Source organism: Elaeis guineensis, chromosome 9 (assembly GCF_000442705.2).
Source record: "Elaeis guineensis isolate ETL-2024a chromosome 9, EG11, whole genome shotgun sequence".
Taxonomy (NCBI): domain Eukaryota; kingdom Viridiplantae; phylum Streptophyta; class Magnoliopsida; order Arecales; family Arecaceae; genus Elaeis; species Elaeis guineensis.
Window position 1 is genome coordinate 12,664,826 of NC_026001.2, and position 21,817 is coordinate 12,686,642.

Here is a 21,817-nt window from a genome sequence, read left to right on the forward strand (position 1 = left end):
AAATGCCTGTCATGAGACAGTTTTTCTCGTTCTCATTTCTAACTAATTAGTCCCAGAGGATTTTGGACAGAACAGTTTGCCACAAATTGCATTTACAATATATCTTTCATTACTATTTCAATACATGAGATGCAAAGTTAATTTCCTGATGTTTCGGGGATTCCTCTGATATGATGATTTCTGATCTAAAATATTCCGCTTTCAGACACATAGTAGTGGTGGATGGGACAATTGTTTATGTGATGGTAACGCATTGAATTGTATGCAGTGAAACTGAAAATTGAGGTAAATGCCTGTCATGAGACAGTTTTTCTTGTTCTAATTTCTAACTAATTAGTCCCATAGGATTTTGGACAGAACAGTTTGCCACAAATTGCATTTTTTTGGGTGTTTAAGTTCCTTTAGATATTTTTCACCATCATCATTTTCAAGATATCCATTAATCAACACTTAATATTGTGCACTTAAAATGTATACGCTGACAGAAAATTAAAATAATCTTCTTTATAATCAATGTCTTTATGTGATCAAACTATTCAGGTTCAGCTTATGTATTATGGTTTTGAAATTTATTTTGTTTAACGTCATTGAAAGCTCTTTACTTCTACCTTTTTAAATCAAGTCTTACCGATATGCCATATGAATTTGAAGAAGTACTAGTATTTACATGGTAATAATTGACTTCATAATCGACAGTCATTACTGTTATGATATTGTTGGGTCACATCCACCTTTTTTTTTTATGAATATCCTTTTTCTTGCTCATCCACGCCTCTTCTGTCATGCCCAAGGATATGAACATTGATCCAAGAAGTGCAACCTCACATTTTATTATCCATTTGTACCTATTATTTTTGTAGATCCAATTACATGTTCAAATAAAGAACTGTGAGGCTCTATCCTATGGTAGATATAACAATCAATAACTGCCAATATTGTACTAGTGTTGACAATTAGAGCTTCATGCTTTAAAATTGGGGTCAGTTCCTGTTTCTTGGATCAATAAAGGGAGCGAGTCCATCCTTTTTGGGTGGTACACTGTACCCAAGCTTGACGATGATGTTCATACTTGCCTGGAGTGACAGGACAGCTGAGTTTAAATTTTAGTTGCTGATGGTGGTAGCCAACAAATCATTGGAAACTTGAGGTGGGATGCTGAAACATTCAACGGTTAACATGCCATTTATATATGGAGAGACTGGCCAATTCAAACCCTTGACTTGTTGGAGGGGTGTCATGAGATGATATGATATCCAAAACCTATAAAAAAGAGAAAATTGGAAAGAACATTTCTTCTCATCTCAATTGTATTTAAATACAAACTGAAATATGGGAAATTTCAGAGTTTTTGCAAAATTCAACTATAAGAGGTCCTACCTAAACCAGGGAGAATTTTGGGGTTCTATCGTTTTGCATAGGAGCAATTTGACCTTAAAAAATTGATAGATCAATGAAGTAGGTCTATGATTGAATTGGCTTTCCAGATGTATAATAGGAATCTCTACATATACTTCTGTTGACATATGGTTCGGTATCTTAAAGCTTAACAAACAAAATGGCAAGGCTGAAGAATTGCCATGGAAGAACTGGTTTTTCAGAAAAGGTGATGCCATGACAGTTACTTTTGAATCTTGTAATCGCCACCTAACCAACTTGCTGTTAGCGTCAGAACTCATAAGTCAACTATAATTTGAATTGCACTTAGCTTAATAGCTAGCATTATAAAAGTTCGCTAGAATTCAGTTCCTTGGGCATGATACCATGTATCAAATATGATAAATATGTACACTTTGGGCCTCTTAGATTCTGGTTGATCCAAGGAGCGCAATACCCAGTTTATGGTTATACTGCCAATCAAACACCTTGAAGCTATCTCTTTGGTTTCAATGAATCATCAGAGATTAATCAGTCGAGGCTGTTGGGTGTGTTTGCTGACTCTAATATTTCTGACTTCAATCATCTCTGCAGATACTCTTCCTGAAGAAGGTTTCTCTCTCTCCCCAACCCCTCTCTCTGTGTGTGTATCTGCACCTGCAGGCATGTGCACCTGGTGTATGTGCATGGATAAGCAATTTTTCCTGTTGTTTTCCTTATAATGTTTATGGTATGCAACTGTATGCAAATGTAATTACTCTGCGTAAGTGAAGAAATTTTAGTTGAAGTCACATAATTGTGCAGACTGCAGAGTACCATCTGCCACTATGAGGATGACACCTTTTTTTTCAACAAAATAAGGAAGATCAATTTTATATATGAAATATAATTGTTCCTTTCTTCTCTACCACCTTGCAGTTTCTTTACTATTGTCTTGATGCTGATAAACATAATTCGTTGTGCTTTCTATCTAGATGCTTGGTTCTTTTGGGAAAAGTGCACAAGTTATATTCAACAATTTAACAGAAGGATTGATGCTTTATTTATTTATTTATTTGGAGCATGTAAGTATTTTCTACCAATCCTTAAGATATCTTTCTTTTCCTGATATAGCTGCTGCTCTCCATTCACTGGCCGAGAGTTGGGAAAATCCTCCTCAAAGCTGGGTCGGTTTGGATCCTTGTGGAACTAATTGGGTTGGAATCAGTTGCTCCAATTCTCACATCATTATTATGTCAGTTCTGCAAGTCTAAAATTTCATTAAACATTACAGAAAAAAATACAGCTTCAATTTTTCGAATCGTTAATTGCCACACATGTATTTCAGAACATTACCAGGATTGGGGCTTGGTGGGACTCTTTCTGCGGAAATTCAGAATCTGCCTGAATTGGTGGCTCTGTAAGTTTCTATAACTGGGGCTCTGTACTGCAGAAAGGATGAGCCCAGCTATCAACTAATTGCTAGAAACCATATGGCTTTTGGCCTTTTGCTTTATGGTCTTGGATGTCATAAAATCGAAAATATAATGCATGAAGCACACCGTCAATATTTAATTTAACTCATTCAGTATCTCATCTGTATTTTCTAGTCACCATGATTTGCATGTTTTCTAATATGCCTTTAACTTGTCAGTCTTCTTATAAGTTAACTTTTGCAGGGACCTGTCTTACAATGAGGGTTTGAATGGACCAATTCCCCAATCTATTGGGAATCTGGTGAAACTAAGATACTTGTGAGCTACTCCTGGTGTTTGAACTGACATAGATCTGTGTAGGCTAGCTGGATCATGACTTGGAGCTAATCTTTTCTAAATTTCTTTTTTCTCCCAGGGTCCTTGTTGGTTGCAGTTTTAGTGGTAATATCCACCAGAATTAGGCAACCTAGCACGGCTCTCCTTCTTGTAAGTGTCACAGCTGTGTAAACATTTCTTCTGCTCTCTTAAAGTTGTCATCGAATTAAGAGGAAACTTTCATGAAGAGTTATTGGTTGTTTTTTCTTTTTTTTCCTTTTGTGTGTGCCTGTGTGAGAGAGAGTGCAGACATGCACGCACCCGAGAGAGAGAGAGAGAGAGAGAGAGAGAGAGAGAGAATTAAAAGTCCACTTGAAAACATCAAAAATTAGAGGATAACCTTGTGTCATATAATAAAGACTACATTGACGTCAGAAATTCAAGTTACAAATACACAATAACGATATTCACATATGATCATTGCCTAGTGAAATTGAGATTTCAAGTGCTTTAATAAATATGACTGCTTCCATGTACTTTGGTTCCAAATATGGCATCAAGTGCTGTTACAATGAGTTCACCTGATTATTATTTTGCACCATTAATATAGTTTGGTCCTTTTGGCATGTTCTAAATTACATTAATCAACTGTGCTTCTTTCATCAGATCTCTGAATTCTAACAACTTACGTGGATCCATCCCTGGTTCTCTTGGTAACCTGTCGGAACTTACTTGGTTAGATATAACCGACAATGAGCTTTCTGGACCCATTCCTGTCTCCAGTGAAAATAGCCTCGGCCTGGATATGTTGACCAATTGCAAGCACTTGTATGTGATAGTATTGTTTTCTGTGAGCTTAGATTATTTATTTCATGCCTTGATAACAATTTGAAGGAGCATTTTCTTTATCTGATTACAGTCATTTTGGCAAGAACAATCTCTCTGGAGCCATTCCACCCAAACTCTTCCACTCAGACATGCGTCTGCTACATGTGTAAGCTCCTGAAGTGCCAAGTTCAAAAGCCTTATTATTTTTATTTTATATATATTTATGAGAGGAAAGGAGAGTAGTTGCATATGAGTTATAAAATGCTTAATAGAGTAAGTAAATCTCTGATGAAACTGAAAAGGAACAAGTAGTTGTTTTCTCTATTAACAACTTTTAGTGCTCAGGCTTTTTGATAGCAATAGCTTGTCAGGAAGCATCCCTCCCACGATAGGACTTGTGCAATCCTTGACAGCTATGTAAGTTGAGTCTGGAATTAAATTAGGCATAAATACTCAGCTCATGTTTTTAACTTTTTGTTTTTTGCTTGTTTGACACAGTCGTCTTGACAGGAATCACTTGAATGGTTATGTTCCTTCAAACCTCAATAATCTTACCAGCCTTACAGAATTGTGAGTGTTTCTTTCTGCAGTTAGAAATTCATTTGCTTCTCTATTACTAGTTTCAGAGGATGATCACCTTTTTATTTCAGGCACTTATCGAACAACCAGCTGATTGGTCTCTTCCCAAACTTAACTGGAATGAATGCGCTTATTTATTTGTAAGTAATAAGACATAACTGAGTTACATGATAATAAAACTTCAATACATTTCTTGGGTCTGAAAGAAAAACAGAAGTGACTTCTTATTTCATTGGGACAACAAAAATGACCATATGGATCCTATCAGTTTCATATGAGAAAGCAGTTTTTCTTTTATCAATGAATAGTTCTCTGTTGTTGTTTAAGGCATGTCTGCACCACATAAATTTTATCTGCAGTACATTGAATTTGATGGTCATTTTCAGTGGTTTCTATATTCACTTCTATGATGAATCTGTGGCTGTGATAAGTAGTTTCTTTTTTGGGAGCTGTAATAAGATTCTCTGAGCACTAACCAACAATTTCTCATGTAGGGACTTGAGCAACAACAGTTTCGATGAGTCGGAAGTTCCACCTTGGTTTTCAACTTTGTCATCATTGACAACAATGTATTCCCTCTCTCTCAATCTCTCTCTCTCCCTCTTCCCCCAAACCCTCAATGCCCTGCTCCTCCCGCTTCCTCTTCTGTGGTCTGTGACCTGTGAGCAGGAGTTCCAAACTTTGGCATATTCAAAAGGTCAAACTAGTGGAGTGTTAAATCTCTTGTGTTGATACAAGAGGCTTGGGTTCGATCCTTGCCCGTATCCAATAAAACAAAGGAGGAGCTTCCACCCTCCTACTCAAACAATAGCAGCAGGAATATTAAATTTGGGAGGACTGGAATGCCATTTCTATAAGACATAAGTGAGACAATTCTATTCTTGCACTTGGTCCCTTCATACATAATCAACAGATTTTCTTCTTGGCTTGCAAAATCAGTGCGACCTTTCTTAGTCATCTTCTGTAGTTTTAAGGCATTGCTTCTAAGATTTGATTTCTTTGTCAATTTCAGAATGTTGGAATACTTAAAAGTTGGAGGGCAAATACCAACGTCTCTATTTGAGTTTCCACAGCTACAGACTGTGTGAGTATGATTTACATGAAAAATGGCATTGTTTTTCATTTTGAGAATTTCAATTAGCAAAATTTAGCTTTTAAACCCAGAATATTCAAATGAAAATTGTGCACCTTGTATAATCCTTCTCTTTTTTATCTATATGCTGATGACTTGAAATGGTGGAGGCAGGAGGTTTAGGAACAACCAGTTTAATGGCACTTTGGATCTAGGAACCAACTACAGCAGCCAGCTCTACCTTGTTGATCTGCAGAACAATGATATTCAAAAACTCAACTATGGAGTGTACCCCAACCAACTAATGTGAGATGCCACGTATTTTTTGCTCAGATTCTTTCAACTAAGAAAAAGCTATGTTCAGTTTTAGTTCCATTTATCAAATGGTGATATGAGTTAATGTTTAAAAAGAGGATTCTCTATATTCACTAGAGTTATTTATCTATCGTTTAAGAGGAACTAGAGTTAAAATTTTGTTGCAATTTATTCTTTTCATTGTATTCTGGTTTTGATAGCCATGCATTCTTACTTTTTCATGTTTACAGACTTGATGGCAATCCATACTGTAACCAAGGGGGAACAAGTGACAGCAAGGATTGCACAGTTCCACCACAATCCAATTCCACTGCATATGTGACTCCCATATTGAATTGTGGGAACATTGTCTGTCCTTCAGATCAAGACCTCAGTCCTCATTGTAACTGCTCATATCCATATGTGGGCACCATATATTTCAGGTTTATTACCTTCTCAAACACAGATAATCCAAAACATTATCAAGTTCTGGAAGAAGGTCTCTCCAAGACATTTGAGGATAACCAAATTCCGGTGGACTCGGTGTCCGTCCAAGACCCACACATAAATAACAACAACTACCTTCAAATTGATTTCTGGTTCTTTCCAGCTGGAAAGTTACGTTTTGATGCATACGATGTTGCTAAAATGTCGAACTTGTTCAGCAATGTAACCTTCAAGGCCCCATCTGATTTTGGTCCCTATTATTTCATTGCAAGACCATATACGGGTAACTTAATTTCAAGTTATTCTCCTGCTACTCTTTCCTACTTTTGGGAGTTTGACAGACTAAAATCTCTTCCTATTTCATTTAGAAGCTGAATTGGGTTCGAAATCAAAAAAAGTGCCAGTGATTGTTGGAGCAACAGTTGGTGCAGTGGTTCTTGCACTTATAGTTATCATTTTGATCATTTTTGCACTTCGACAAAAGAGAAAGGCTTCAAAGGCTAAAGAATTAAGCCAGCCTTTTGGTAAGACATGGAGGAAAAAATTTGTTAACTCTTCTGTCTTTCCTGTTTATCTCATATCTAAAACTGAGTTCTGTAAGCATTAATGTTTGATCATTTTGGCAGGATCTTGGGACCCGAGCAAAAGCAGTGGTAGCGCTCCAGACTTGAAGGGCCCAAAATGGTTTTCATTTGAAGAATTGAAGAAATGCACGGACAACTTCGCAGAGCACAATGACATTGGGACTGGTGGTTATGGAAAGGTAGTTTTTTTTTCTTTAAAGAAGAAATAAAAGTGACAGGTGTGATGCCTTGATTTAGTTATGTCTATTCAAAATTTAGAAGTTTTGCTAGTATAATAAGATTATTCGGCACTTGACTTTATATAAAGGTAAATACAGCTTGTGCAGGCAGAAACACTATATTGAGGGTTCCTAGGTGGAGCTGAGCAGATAAAAACCTTCTTTCCCCATTTTTTCTTTTTTCTGGAACTCTGAACAGTTAAACAGCAATAACGTAAACAACTACAATACAACTTAAATATGTCAAATTAATTTGCTTGCAGAAAGATCCAGATGTAGCTTTAAATTCAAATTTGAGCATGTGTTATCATTTATTTTACTGTATCCAAGTTCCTTTCAGAAATAACCTATAAACCTGCATCTGAATGCCAATGGATTCATAGGATCTGAGTTACTGGCAGAAATAACCAGGACTGGTACCCAGAGTGCCATATGACTGCTACGGTCATACGGAGTATTCATAGTTTATATGTCTGGTACCTAGTGTTGGTACAAGGAGCATACCAAGTGCCAGTTCCCTATCAGTTAGGTATGGTATGCTTGGTACTAACATCCATTTAAAACCTTGTGTATGACAAAATCTTGTGTACTACTCACTCGTGAAATTACGTCCAAGTATGTTGAAACTAGTAGTTATTATGTGCTGGTAAATTGATAAAGAGCTGTGCATTTGAAAAATTTCAATGATCCTGTAAAACATTTCAGCATTACTGCTAGCACAGCTGTTGTGCTGAAGAACATTCAAAAGACTGACTTTGATTATATTTAGACCGAGATAGAAGTAGACCACAAAAGCACCAAAGTATTGCTCATCAACATCCCCATGAATGAATGAATGAATATATTGGAAACATATAAAAAGAATGTTATCTATATTTTGTCAATGATTTTTTGATATTTGTGGCTACTCTTACAGGTTTACCGAGGAACACTTGCTAATGGGCAACAAGTTGCCGTCAAAAGAGCTCAACAGGGATCCATGCAAGGTGGCCTTGAATTCAAATCAGAGATTGAGACACTGAGCAGGGTTCACCATAGGAACCTCGTCAGTCTTGTTGGCTTTTGCTTTGACCAAGGTGAACAAATGTTGGTGTATGAGTATGTTCCAAATGGCTCTCTAAAAGAAAGTCTCTCAGGTATTTACATTTCCATTGTGGATGTTTTTCTTTCACTAGAAAGCTAGGGAAAAATGACTTCAAGGTTTGTTGTTAAAGATGTAGATTTATATTATTTATGTGCCCATGTATGTAAGTCGGTCTTGTGTCCCCATTAGTGATTGCATGACAATTTTGCATCCATAGGTTGAGAGAATTCTATTCACATCTTGATATTGTTGAGAGAAGCATGGGAAAGAGGATACCAGTTCTAGAATACCATGTATCCAAGTAACCCCAAAACTAACACTGAAGAATGAATCCAGACCTTATTATAATAATGTTGACAACTATATTAACCCCTAATGCAACATCACCATGACACCTCAAGTAATCTTAAGCCCTCCATTTACAAGTTGGTGGGCTACCTAATTTACTACATCAAGTTTAATTTTTATTTTTCTTTTCTTTTTTACCTTGTCTATGATTTTGTTGTTGGCTTTTCCCTTCAACCATCAATTGATTCTTGAAAAACCTGCTTTTAGTGGTAAAAATTATTATAAATGTCTAGAACATCTACGGAAGCTTGCAGAAACTGGCTGAAGAAATTACACATTTCCAAGTGATTTGATTGGGGGAAGGAAGAATTTCTTGGTTCGCTCAACATGAATCTCTCAAAAGAAATTTAGAAAAAGACGGAATACTTGTGAAAATAGAGCTTAAGTCCCTTTTCTTTTATTGATCCTCTAAAACCAATGTATATAGCCTCTATTTACATCAGTGAAGTCTGCCCTTGCACAATCAGACTAGGTTCCTCTTTTTAGTTCTAGTAGGACTTTTTTATCTAAAAAGATATGACTGATAGAAATAAATTCGAAAAAGCTAAAATTCTATATAAGATAGATCTTGACTTCTACATCAACTTTATTTTATCATTCCATCTGATTCTTCTCAAATTGAGAGATAATCTTGGTTAAATTCTTATACGTTAAGGAAACTATTGATTTGATCGGCCTGTGCTCCAAACAATGGAATTTGGGCCTGATTGCTAGGGTGCCACCTTCTAAAAGGTCGGGTGTCATGTCGTAGGTCTTGAAAAATAATCCGATTTTATTTTTTAAAAAAAAAAAAGATAATCTCAGTCGGATGTCGTATGACCAAATTATAGCATCCGAAAATTTGGCTTGCATTTCAACTTTCCTATGTAATGGATGTTCCTGGATCTTGTCCCGCTTAACCCTAGTGGCTAAAGTGGTCCACATCGAATTTAGAAATTCTTCTACATCACCAAGCTCCTCCACCATTGTCGCTGCCCCTTAAGCTGACCTCCTACAGCTTCACTAATCTTTTATTAAAAGCACCCTATGGCTCACGTTTATGAGTAGGTTATCTAATACACTACTGGCTAAGATGATGCCTTTTCCATTGTGTATATCATATTCAGTGTTTCATAATCTTTTGGCTGATGCCATATGTTGCTGCTTTTGCTACTTTACACCCATAAATACTTCTTGGCTCTAGAGACTGAATCTGTCAACCATGTATACCTGTAGGTATGGGCTTTAGAAACCAATTTATACATCTTACTTTGTTTTTTGGAGTTTATGCATTTCAAGCACTGTAAGTTGAGGTGAACTTTGATGCATTTCAGTTGGCTGGATCAGTAATTTCATTGTGTCTACACTCTACAGACTAAGTGTTGCTTCTTAAATTTTAATCTGCAGGTAAGTCTGGAATTCGTTTAGATTGGAAAAAGAGACTTTGGGTTGCCCTTGGTGCAGCAAGAGGTCTTACTTACCTACATGAGCTTGCAAACCCCCGGATAGTTCATAGAGATATCAAGTCAAACAACATCCTTCTTGACAATCATCTAAATGCAAAAGTTTCTGATTTTGGTCTCTCTAAGCCAATAGGCGATGAAAATAAAGGTTACATTACAACTCAAGTTAAAGGGACAATGGTGAGTACTCTAAATGAAGGTAGAGTATCATGCTCAATTGCAAAAGTGAAGAGGGCAGAAAAAGCAAAGGTTTCTAATGTTAGAAAAGAGCTCTTATGTGCATAATCATTTTGTCATTTTTCCTGCAGGGCTACTTAGATCCTGAATATTATATGACCCAGCAGTTGACTGAGAAGAGTGATGTGTATAGCTTTGGTGTTCTACTTCTGGAACTGGTAACTGCAAGAAGACCTATAGAGCGAGGACGACACATTGTAAGGGAGGTTAGGGCTGCTATAGACAAGTCGAAAGAGCTGTGTGGTCTCCATGACCTTGTTGATCCTATAATTGGGTTAGGCACCACACCAGCAGGGTTTGGTCGATTCATCGACCTGGCGATGAAGTGTGTGGAGGAATCTAGTGCTGATCGGCCTTTAATGAGTGAGGTGGTGAAGGAGATTGAGAACATCGTTCCATTGACTGGCATGAACCTGCATGTCAGATCCACTTCGACTTCCGAAAGCTTTGTAACAAGGACTAGGGACCACCCGTACAGCAGCAACTCTTCCTTTGATTACAGTGGTGGGCCATTTTCTCCCAAGATAGAACCTAAGTGAGTTGCAGCAATAGTAGTAATAACTTATTTGCCATCGATCTCTACATGTTATTGATGCAGATTCTCTTATCTTGCTGGGTTTGTGTGAAAACTATAGGTGCTTTATACAAGTCAAATTGTGCTATGAACTCATATGACTTCCATTATATGTAAATTTATGTACCTTGTGATATAGTGAAGAATGCTTTCATCATTTTTATTCTCCTTTTGAAAATGGAAACAGGGGACAGTAATGAAAGCTAACAGCATTTTAGGAGAAGAAAATCAGAAACTGGATTCTCCCCCTCTCTTTGATAAAGACTCAAAATACAGGCTAAAGTCAATTGGTAAACTGGAAGTTCCTATTTATGCAATTTGCTTTCCAGAACAATGGTTGACAACACATATATACTGCCCATATGTGTCTGTTGCTACTGATCCCTGCTGAAGTTATTCTGCATCAGAAAGAGGCAAAGAATATGAACAAAAACTCAAAACCAAATCCTGCATAAAATCTTTCTTCTCTATCGAGCATCTGATCATTTGCTTCTTTTATTACCTCTCATGTCTGCTTGCACTTACAAACCCCTCATCCGGTTTCAACATTGGATTGTAGTCGTTGGTCATGAATTCATCAGGTCATGGGCTTCTCCAGCAGTGCAGAGAGGTACCATTCATCCATCTGTATCCCCCGGTCGAGCTTCCGACCGGCGTTCCACCTCAGCTTCTTGAATCCAATGCGGTTGAACATGGGCACATATGTGGTGTTCAGCTGTGTGCCAATGCAGAAGAAGTGATCAAGCCAGAACAGCCCCCCCGGCCGCAGCAGCCGGTAGATATCGTGGAGAGCGAACTCCAGCATGATGTCGGGGATCCAATTGCTGAGCACATGCATCGAATGCACGATGTCGAGCGTGTTGTCGAAGAAGGGAAGCCGGTGGGCGATGCTGATGTGCATCGGCACGAGGCCTCTCGATGCGATGAAGCTATTGAACGGCCCATCAAAGTTCATCGAGCTGGTGACAATGGTGATATTGCGCTCCCGCATCCGGGCGGCGAATGTGGCGGTGCCACCGCCGATGTCGAGGCCAATTCGGATCGTTCCCGGTGGTTTGGTCCCCAAGACACTGTCAATTCCGAAGTCGAGATTGCCATTGTCATGCAGCCACCGGACCTTCTCCCGGCCATTCAAGTCAAAGCAATCCTTGCAGTCATAGCTTCCTTTCGCCTTGCCCCTGTTAACTAAGCAGCTGTAATTCTTGCAGCTGTATGCATCCCAGACGATGCTGGTGTCCGGAGGGATGGTCCAAAGGCTCGCAGGAAACGGGGTGGGCTCGACATACCCAGAGGGAGATTTCGGATGGCATCGCCGGCGGGGGAGCGGCTCGCACCCTTTGAGCATCAATCTCTGCGCGAAGATGTCGTCGCTGGGGCACTCCTTGCCGACTTCATAAGACATGTACTCGGTCAGGTCCACTTGGAATCGCCGGCAGGGAGAGCCGAGCGTTGGGTAGAGCTTGTCGGTCCCGAGGTTGGGAGTAGATCCAAGGGGGAGCTTATATGGCCCGACAGCAAGCTTGAGCTCCCCGGAGAGTTCCTTCTGCCAGCCGTCGAGCTCATCCGACGGGGTCTTGTCACCATGGGCCTTGCCAAGCTCATTCAGGAGGGTCTCAAGCAGGGAACTGGAGGCGGACAGCCGGCGGTGGAGGTCGGCAAGCTGCGCTTGGGTGGCGTAGAGCTTGTGGCGTGTCAAGTTGAGCTCTTGGAGGAGGGCCTGCGAGTCCCAAAGGTGGATCCGGGGTGCATACTCTAATGAGGTGCCCGAGAAGAGGTAGACACAGAGCACATTAGCTGAAATCACGAGCAGAAGGATCTTAAGCTTCGACCGGATTGCACTCTGCTGCTGCTGGCCATGTCTTCTGGGGTGGTCCTCCATACCTTTACCACTCATCTTCTACTAGCTAGCGAGTTTATTTAGAAAGGAAATGGAGATTGTTTGTGGCCGAGAAAGGAGCTCCTCCACAACTCCATGAGGTATTCTACTAGTAATGAGCAAGCATGGAAATGGACTACAGTGGAGATGGAGAGAGGGGGAGTTCGGTTTAGGTTTTAATGCTGGTGGGAGAAGGGGTGGGTTGTGGGGAAGTGTTGTTCTCCCTTTTTTTCATTTTCCGGTGATTGGGGAAGGGGCGTTCGCTTATGTGCTGCTTGCGACTTTCTTTTGGATTCAAAATCGGTTGCTTGAGGTGCTTTCCGCTGTTGGAGACGGTAACGGCTAGTTTGATATTAGTTTGGTGCTTCAGATTCCAACCTCGCCTAGTGTGACGCGGCGTTATTTATGGTAACCGACCCGGATGCGACCTACCCGGGTTCCAGTCAGTGGATTCTACTGGGAAGAGATATTATTATTATTTTTAACGATGTTTGGGATGGGGTGATTAATTGTACCTGGTATTTAATTGCATCGTTATAATTTTATATGATAGACGCAATAGGGCGCTGGGGCGATCGCGTACTAGGCGCTTGCGAATCAATGAGGCTGTTAAGGATGCTTGGAATGGGCTGACTAATTATACCACCTTAATTAATTGTATCATGGTGATTTTATATGATAGTCACCCCAGATTACTTTGACTTTTTACACCATCGTTCAACTCAACAATAAAAAATTCATCTTTAAAATTGGATATTCAAGATCATTTCAGAATAACAATTTTTGACCGAAATTTAGAGATAAAACTATTTTTTTTTAATTTAACATATATTGATATTACATATATTGTATTTATAACATATATTATATTATAATATATTATTAATCATATTATTATTATATTATTATTTAATTATAATTTTATGTTATAATAGAATATATTATTTTACTTTGATGTATAAATAAAATTATAAAATTATGCCTCCAAATATGAGTCATTTATATTTGGATCATAAAAATTTAAAAAATATCAATTAGTTATTAAAAATTTAAATTTATTATGCTATGATTTAATTATTTATTTTTATTATAAAATATTATTGTATGAGGACCATATAATAACTAACTTTTTATAAAATTTTGAAATTATCCATCCTACTAACTCCACAAAAGGCGTTTGCGTTATTTATGGTAGCCGACCCGGATGCGACCTACACAGGTTCGAGCCAGCGGATTCCACTGGGTAGAGGTGTTTTGTTTTTGTTAAGGACGTTTGGGATGGGGTGATTGTGTGCCTGATATTTAATTGCATCCTTATAATTTTATATGATAGATGCAATAGGGTGCTAGGGCGATCGTGTACTAGGCACTAGCGGATCAATGAGCTTGTTAAGGACGTTTGGGATGGGGTGACTAATTATACCACCTTAATTAATTGTATCGTAATGATTTTATATGATCGTGGTCCCGATTAGTTTTATTTTTTACATCATGTTCAACTCAACGATAGAAAATCCATCTTTAAAGTTACATATATTTTTCAAAATAATAATTTAGGATTGAAATTTAGAAACAAAAATATCTTTAAATTTAATAAAAAATTAATATATCCATATAGTATTAATACATTATATGGATATTATATATTATATATTTATAATATATATTATATTATAATATATATTATTAAAAATATTATTGATATATTATTATTCAATTATAATTTTATATTATAATAAAAATATATTATTATACTTCGATATATAAATAAAATTATAGAGATATATCTCCAAGTTTGACCTATTTATACTTAGACCGTAAATGTCTAAAAAATATTAATTAGCTATTAAAAATTTAAATTCATAATGATGTAGTTTAATCATCTATCTTTGTTATAAAATATTATCATGTGAGGATCATATGATAACTTTTTCGTAAAATTTTAAAACTATCCTTCCTACTAACTAAACAAAAGGTTTTTGTTTTGGTTGGAGATGAAGAGGAGAGGAAGAGTAGTACTTTGAGATATATGCTAGCAGATGAATAACAAAGGATATAGTATTTTTATATTTCTGTAGGTTAATATACAACAAAGAGTAAAGTGTTTTAAGATTCATAAAAATGAATGGATGATAAAAGATGGAATGCTTTGAACTGTATATAGACAGATTAATGACAAAGCATGAAGTGCTTTGAAATTTATAGAAGTAGATGAATGAAGATAGATAGAGTCCTTTGAAATCTCTACATATGAATAGATGATAGAAGATAGAATACTTTGAGATCTGTGTAAATGAATGAATGATAGAGAATGGAGTGCTTCGAGATTTATGCAAATAGATGGATAATGGAGGATTGAGCACTTTGAGATTTGTGCAAGCAGATAAATGATAAAGGATAGAATATTTTAAAATCCATATAGACGATTGCATAATAAAGGATGAAGTGCTTTGAGATCTATGTGGATACATGAATAATAGAGGACGAAGTACTTTGAGATATGTATAGGTGGATGGATGATAGATGGAATGATTTTAAATTTGTGCAAAAGGATAGATGATAGAGGATGGAGCGCTTTAAGATCTATATAGATAAATGAATGATAGAGGATAAAGTATTTTAAGATATATCCTAGTAGATGGATAATAGAGGATGAAGTACAGTTTTGAGATTTGTATAGACGAATAGATGACAAAAGATAGAGCACTTTCATATTTGTGTAGGTGAGTGGATAATAGATGAAGTATTTTAAGATCTGTGTAGGCAAATAGATTATAGATAGAGCACTTTGAGATATATGAAAATGGACGGTAATAAAATAGAGCTCTTTGGGATCTATGTATACAGATGGATAATTGAGGTCTGAGTACTTTAAGATCTATGTTGGCAAATAAATAATAAAGGATGAAGCACTTTAATATCTATACAAATGGTGGAATGGTAGAAAATGGAGCACTTAAAGATCTGTGTAGGTTTTAAAATCAATGTTGACAAATGAATGGCAAAGGATGGTATATTTTAAGATTTGTGCAAATGGATGAATGGTAAAAAATGAAGTACTTTAAGATATATAAATAGATAGATGATAGATGATGGAATGTTTTAAGATTCATAAATATGGATGGATTGATTTAAGATATGTACATATAGATGAAAGATAAATGATAGTATTTTTGAGTGAAGATTATTTTTATCTTTTTTTTATTCCATTAATGCTATTCCATTAACACTGCTAGGATCCAGATAAATGGCTCGGCTATATTTCAATAAATTTAAAATTTTGATGACTAATAGATACATTTTTAACTTTTTGGGATCCAAGCATAAATGATCCAAATTAATTTGAAGGGATGTCTCTATATTTTTTTATATTTATATTATGAAATTATTTAATATATTATTTCTATTTAAATTATTTTGCTAATCAAAATAAGTATATTATTATCCAAGTTGCTTTATAAATAAACTATAAACCTGCATGCGAATACAAATGGATTCATAGGATCCAAAGTTACGGTCAGATTAACCAGGACTGGTACCCATAGTGCCATATGACCACCATGGGCGAACGGAGTCTTCATAGTTCATATGGTACACCAGTGTAGTACCTAGTGTTGGTGGAAGGAGCATACTGAGTGCCAATTCCCTATCAGTTAGGTATGGTATGCTTGGTACTAACCTGCATTTAAAACCTTATGTATGGCAAAATCACTACTCCTGAAATTACATTCAAGTATGTGGAAACCAGTTGTTATTTTATGCTGGTAAATTGATAAAGAGCTGTGCACTTGAAAAATTTCAACGATCCTATAAACCATTTCGCCATTACTACGTACTAACACAGTTGTTGTGCTGAAGAACATTCAATAGATCGACTTTGACTTTGTTTAGACTGATATAGAAGTAGACTACCACAGCTCCAAAGTATTGCTTGTTGACGTCCCAATGAATGAATGAATATATATTGGAAACATATAAGATGTTTGCCATGTATAATTTGTCCATGATATTGTGATATTTGTGGCAACTTTTACAAGTTTGCCGAGGAATAGTTGCTAATTGGCAACAGGTTGCTGTCAAAAGAGCTCAACAAGCATCCATGCAAGGTGGTCTTGAATTCAAATCAGAGATTGAGACGTTGAGCAGAGTTCACCATTGGAACCTCGTCACTGTCATTGGCTTTTGCCTTGACCAAGGTGAACAAATATTGGTGTATGAGTATGTATGTGCCAAATGGCTCTCTAAAAGGAAGTCTCTCAGGTATTTACACTTTCATTGTGGATGTTTTTCTTTTACTAGAAAGCTGGAAAAACTGGCTCCAAAGTTTGTTGCTAAAGACGTAGATTTGTGTTATTAATGTATACATGTATGTAAGTCGGTCTTGTGTCCCCATTGGTGATTGCATCACAAATTTGCATATGTAGGTGAAGAGAAAACTATTCTCATCTTGAGAGAAGGATGGGAAAGAGGATATTGGGTTACAGGATACCATCTATCCAAGTTACCCCAAAACTAGCATTGAAAAATGAATCTAGACCTCATCGTACTATTGTTGAGAACTAGATTAACCCCTAATTTAACATTCTTGAGACACCTCGATTCCTCTTAAAACCCCCTTCTACAAGTCGGTTGGATACCTAATTTAGAATTTCATCAAGTTTATTCCTTTTTTTTTTTCTCTTTTTTTCTTTATCCATGATATTGTTGTTGGATTTTATGTTCAACCATCAATTGATTCTTGTGCACCTACCTCTTAATGTTAGCAGTAAAAATTATTATAAATATCTAAAATATTTAGGAAAGCCTATAGAAATCAGTTGTTTACAAATTTCAAGCTCATCAACCTAGGGGTGAAAGTGGATCAGATAACATTCATCCAGATCTATTTTGGTATCCGAAAATATTTGAATATAAATAAAAATTTAAGTATTCATATAGTATCCATATTCATATACATCAAAGAAAAATAATGGATATAGATAAATAACTATCCAATCCGTATCCGAATATTCGATTTTATTTGTGATCTTATTTAATTTTATATTGCACTCATGAATTTTTAAAAAAATATGATCACATTAACATACTATTAATTTCATTTATCATTCACTTAACAATTTCTTTGATTTTATATTCATTTTTCGGATATCTGATTTGTATTTGTATTTATTTAAAATAAATATAAATATAAATTTTTACAACCGATTAACATTCGTATTTACTTATCAAAAAAATAAATATAAATATAAATATGTTAATATCTGACTTGTATCCAATTTGATTTTAACCCTACCTCCGCCATTATCATGGCCCCTCAGGCTGATCTCCCACAACTTCACTTGTCTTTAGCATGCAAAGGCTCCCAATTGCTTGGGTTTATGAGTAGGCTATCTAATACACTACTAGCTAAAGTGATGCCTTTTCCATTGTGTATATTATTTTTATTCTGTTTTTGAAAATGAAAATAGGTGATAATTATAAAAATTAAGAACTTTTTAGGGGGAAAAAATCAGAAACTGGATTCTTCCCCTCTCTTTGATAAAGACTCAAAAACAGCTGGTTAAAGTCAATCTGTAGAAATTTGAAGTTCCTATTTATTCAATTTGTTTTCCAGAACAATGGTTGACAACACATACATACTGAATTTATTCACTCAAAAAAGACAACACATACATACGGCCCATATATGCCTGTTGCTACCGATCCCCAATGAATTCATTCTGCATCAGAAAGAAGCGAAGTATGCATACGAACAAAAACTCAAAACCAAATCCAGCATAAGATCGTTCATCTCCATCGAGCATCTGATCTTTAGCTCCCTTCATGACCTCCCTTACGTCCACCAGCGCACTCACAAACCCCCAGTCTCAACCTTTGATTCTAGTCATGGGTCATATGGAACTCGTCAGGTCATGGGCTTCTCTAGCAGTGCAGAAACGTACCACTCATCCTTGTCTATCCCCTTGTCCAACTTCCGACCGGCGTTCCACCTCAGCTTCTTGAATCGAATCCGGTCGAACATGGGCACATACGTGGAGTTCAGCTGTTTGCCGATGCAGAAGAAGTGATCCAGCCAGAACAACCCCCCCGGCCGCAGCACCCGGTAGATATCGTAGAGAGCGAACTCCAGCATGATGTCGGGGACCCAATTGCTGAGCACATGCATCGAATGCACGATGTCGAGCGTGTTGTCGAAGAAAGGAAGCCGGTGGGCGATGCTGATGTGAATCGGCACGAGCCCTCTCGACGCGATGAAGTTATTGAACGGCCCGTCAAAGTTCATCGAGCTCGTGACGATGGTGATATCGCGCTCCCGCATCCGAGCCGCGAAGGTGCCGGTGCCACCGCCGATGTCGAGGCCGATTCGGATCGTTCCCGGTGGTTTGGTCCCCAAGACGCTGTCGATCCCGAAGTCGAGATTGCCGTTGTCGTATTCCCACCGGACCTTCTCCCGGCCGTTCAGGTTGAAGCAATCCTTGCAGTCGTAGGATCCTTTGGCCTTGCCTCTGTTAACTAAGCAGGTGTAGTTCTTGCAGCTGTACGCGTCCCAGACGATGCTGGTGTCCGGCGGGATGGTCCAAAGGCTCGTTGGGAATGGTGTGGGCTCGACGTAGCCGGCGGGAGATTTCGGATGGCATCGCCGGCGGGGGAGCGGCTCGCAGCCTTTGAGCATCAATCTCTGCGCGAAGATGTCGTCGCTGGGGCACTCCTTGCCGACTTCATAAGACATGTAGTCGGTCAGGTCGGCTTGGAATCGGCGGCAGGGGGAGCCGAGCGTGGGGTAGAGCTCGCGGGTGCCGAGGAGGGGAGTGAATCCACGGGGGAGTTTGTGGGGCCCGACCGCAAGCTTGAGCTCCCGGGAGAGCTCGTTTTGCCAGCCGTCGAGATTCTGCGAGGGGGTCTTGTCGCCATGGGCCTTGCCGAGCTCGTCGAGGAGGGTCTCGAGGAGGGAGTTGGAGGTGGAGAGCCGGCGGTGGAGTTCGGCGAGCTGGGCTTCGCTGGCGGAGAGCTTGTGTCGTGTGGAGTCGAGCACTTGGAGGAGGGCCTTGGAGTCCCAGAGGGTGATCCGGGGGGCGTTCTCCAATGAGAGGCCTGAGAAGAGGTAGATGGAGAGCATATTAGTCAAAATTACGAGCAGAAGAATCATCAGCTTCGATCGGGTTGCACTGCTCTGCTGCTGGCCAGGTCTTCTGGGGTGGTCCTCTATACTTTTACCACTCATCTTCTACTGGTGAGTTTATTTAGGAAGGAAATGGAGGTTGGTCGTGGCCTAGAAAGGAGTTCTTCCTCTACAGATCAATGAGGTATTCTAGTAGTGATGGGCGAGCATGGGAATGGACTACGATGGAGAGATGAAGAGTGGTGTTATGGAGGAAGAGAAGGGGGAGTTTGGTTTGGGTTTTAATGCTGGTGGGAAGGTGGGGGAGGAGGAAGTATCGTAGGAGAGAGGGAGTTCGCACTCGCCTAACACCTGGTCCTCTCGGGGTGGGGATTCTTCTTGTTTTCTTCGGTGATGGGGAAGGTGTGCCGCCTCATCTGCTTCTTGCCTCTTGCTTTGGATTCAAAATTCGGTTGCTTTAGGTATTGTCTACCGTAGTGTGATGCCGCCTACTCGGATTTTAGTCAATGGATTATATTGCGAAGTGGTGTATATATATATATATATATATATATATATATATATACTTATAATATATGTCTATATATTATGATTTGATTAAAGTTCAAATTTAAACTGGCATGATTGATATTCAAATTAAGTTGATGTCATATATTATCTTTTTTTATTGAGTCGGTTTTAAGCTTCAGATATTAATGCTTGGTCGATCTTGAATCAAATTTCAAGCTCGAATAATTTTGATCGAATCGAACTCAAGTCTCTAACTATTTAACTCAGCTTTATTTAATTACACTCCTAATCATGATGATTCTATATGATAGTAATATCAAATCATCTTCATTTTTTAAATTATCATCCAACTCTGTGATGGAAAATCTGTTCTTAAGATCGATATCCAAGATCACTCCAAAATAGTGATCTTGGGGTAAATTTCAATATAAAAATATTCTCTATCTAACAAAAATAAATAGTATATTATATACCATAATATATTACATTGTATTGATATTATATATTATATTTATGATATATTATATTATATTAAATTATTGATTATATTATAATCATATTATTGTTCAGTCATAATTTTAAATTATAATAGAAATATATCATTGTATTTTATATTTGTATTATAAAACTATTAATATATTACTTCTATTTGACTTAGTTTGCTAATCAAAATAAATATCAGCATTACAACAATAATATAAGTATAAATAAAAATATTAATTCTATAATAACAATTATTATAATTTATGTGATTAATAATTTGTATATTAATACATATATTTTAGTAAAATATGTTAATAATTATCAATCAATAAATATATTAATAATTTATTATTATATTCTTTTATATGATTAATAAATATGTATATTTTTAAATATATCAGGCATATTTTTGATATGTCCATCTTAGATTCGCATGGAATATCAAGCAGATTACTCATGGATACCGCAGGATCTAATTTAATTACTAAAACATAGCATACCAAATAAGATAATGTTAGATTATTTGAAATTAAATTATCTCAGGATAAAGATATAAGGGTTACCAAATGCCATCCTAAGAGTTGACTCGGGAATTATTAGAGGTAACAATTATCTGGACTGGTTCTCATTGGAGGGTGACAACCACCTGGGATCAAGATTGAATCCAGACATATTGAATCGATGGAAGAGACTCTACTGTCCCTACTATTCGAAACATTTACTTTATTAGCGATGTTACCAGAAATAAGGTAAAAACAATTTTATGTAATTTGAGATTGAAATATTTTTATTTATTTTGTGTGTGTGTGTGTGTGTGTGGCTGAAGTGGTAGCCCAAAGCGTGGTTACGGTTAATATGCTTCTAAGCCTTTACTCTGCAAAAATAATGGGAGTTATTTTTATTTTTATTAATTTAATGTGTGGTTGGAAGTGGTAGCCCCAAGATGTGGCTACACTTAATACACTTCTAAGTCTTTACTTTGGCAATGGGACTTGTTTGAAAAATATGTGTTTTATC

The 21,817-nt window shown here is 37.4% G+C and overlaps 3 protein-coding genes across 3 annotated transcripts; 1 reads left to right on the plus strand and 2 right to left on the minus strand.

Annotated features, from left to right (window-relative positions):
- Window positions 1–759: 759 nt before the first annotated feature.
- On the plus strand, window positions 760–10,968 carry LOC140851619 (leucine-rich repeat receptor protein kinase HPCA1-like). Its single transcript, XM_073243541.1, is given in 20 exon segments — window positions 760–1,986; window positions 2,488–2,608; window positions 2,702–2,773; window positions 3,033–3,107; window positions 3,205–3,233; window positions 3,236–3,275; window positions 3,771–3,932; window positions 4,024–4,098; window positions 4,278–4,349; window positions 4,431–4,502; window positions 4,583–4,651; window positions 5,006–5,080; window positions 5,524–5,595; window positions 5,758–5,889; window positions 6,129–6,607; window positions 6,693–6,848; window positions 6,951–7,087; window positions 8,043–8,262; window positions 9,945–10,180; window positions 10,309–10,968. Coding segments are annotated over 20 exon segments (2,910 nt in total). The 5' UTR covers window positions 760–1,838; the 3' UTR covers window positions 10,777–10,968.
- Window positions 10,969–11,177: 209 nt separating this feature from the next.
- Window positions 11,178–13,264, minus strand: LOC105051545 (probable methyltransferase At1g29790). The gene has a single exon (XM_010932044.4). It carries the CDS (start codon window positions 12,703–12,705, stop codon window positions 11,389–11,391), a length of 1,317 nt encoding a protein of 438 aa, XP_010930346.1. The 5' UTR covers window positions 12,706–13,264; the 3' UTR covers window positions 11,178–11,388.
- A 5,015-nt stretch (window positions 13,265–18,279) lies between these two features.
- LOC140851591 (probable methyltransferase At1g29790) lies at window positions 18,280–19,968 on the minus strand. The gene has a single exon (XM_073243490.1). The coding sequence runs from the start codon at window positions 19,907–19,909 to the stop codon at window positions 18,593–18,595; it is 1,317 nt and encodes a 438-aa protein (XP_073099591.1). The 5' UTR covers window positions 19,910–19,968; the 3' UTR covers window positions 18,280–18,592.
- Window positions 19,969–21,817: the final 1,849 nt, after the last annotated feature.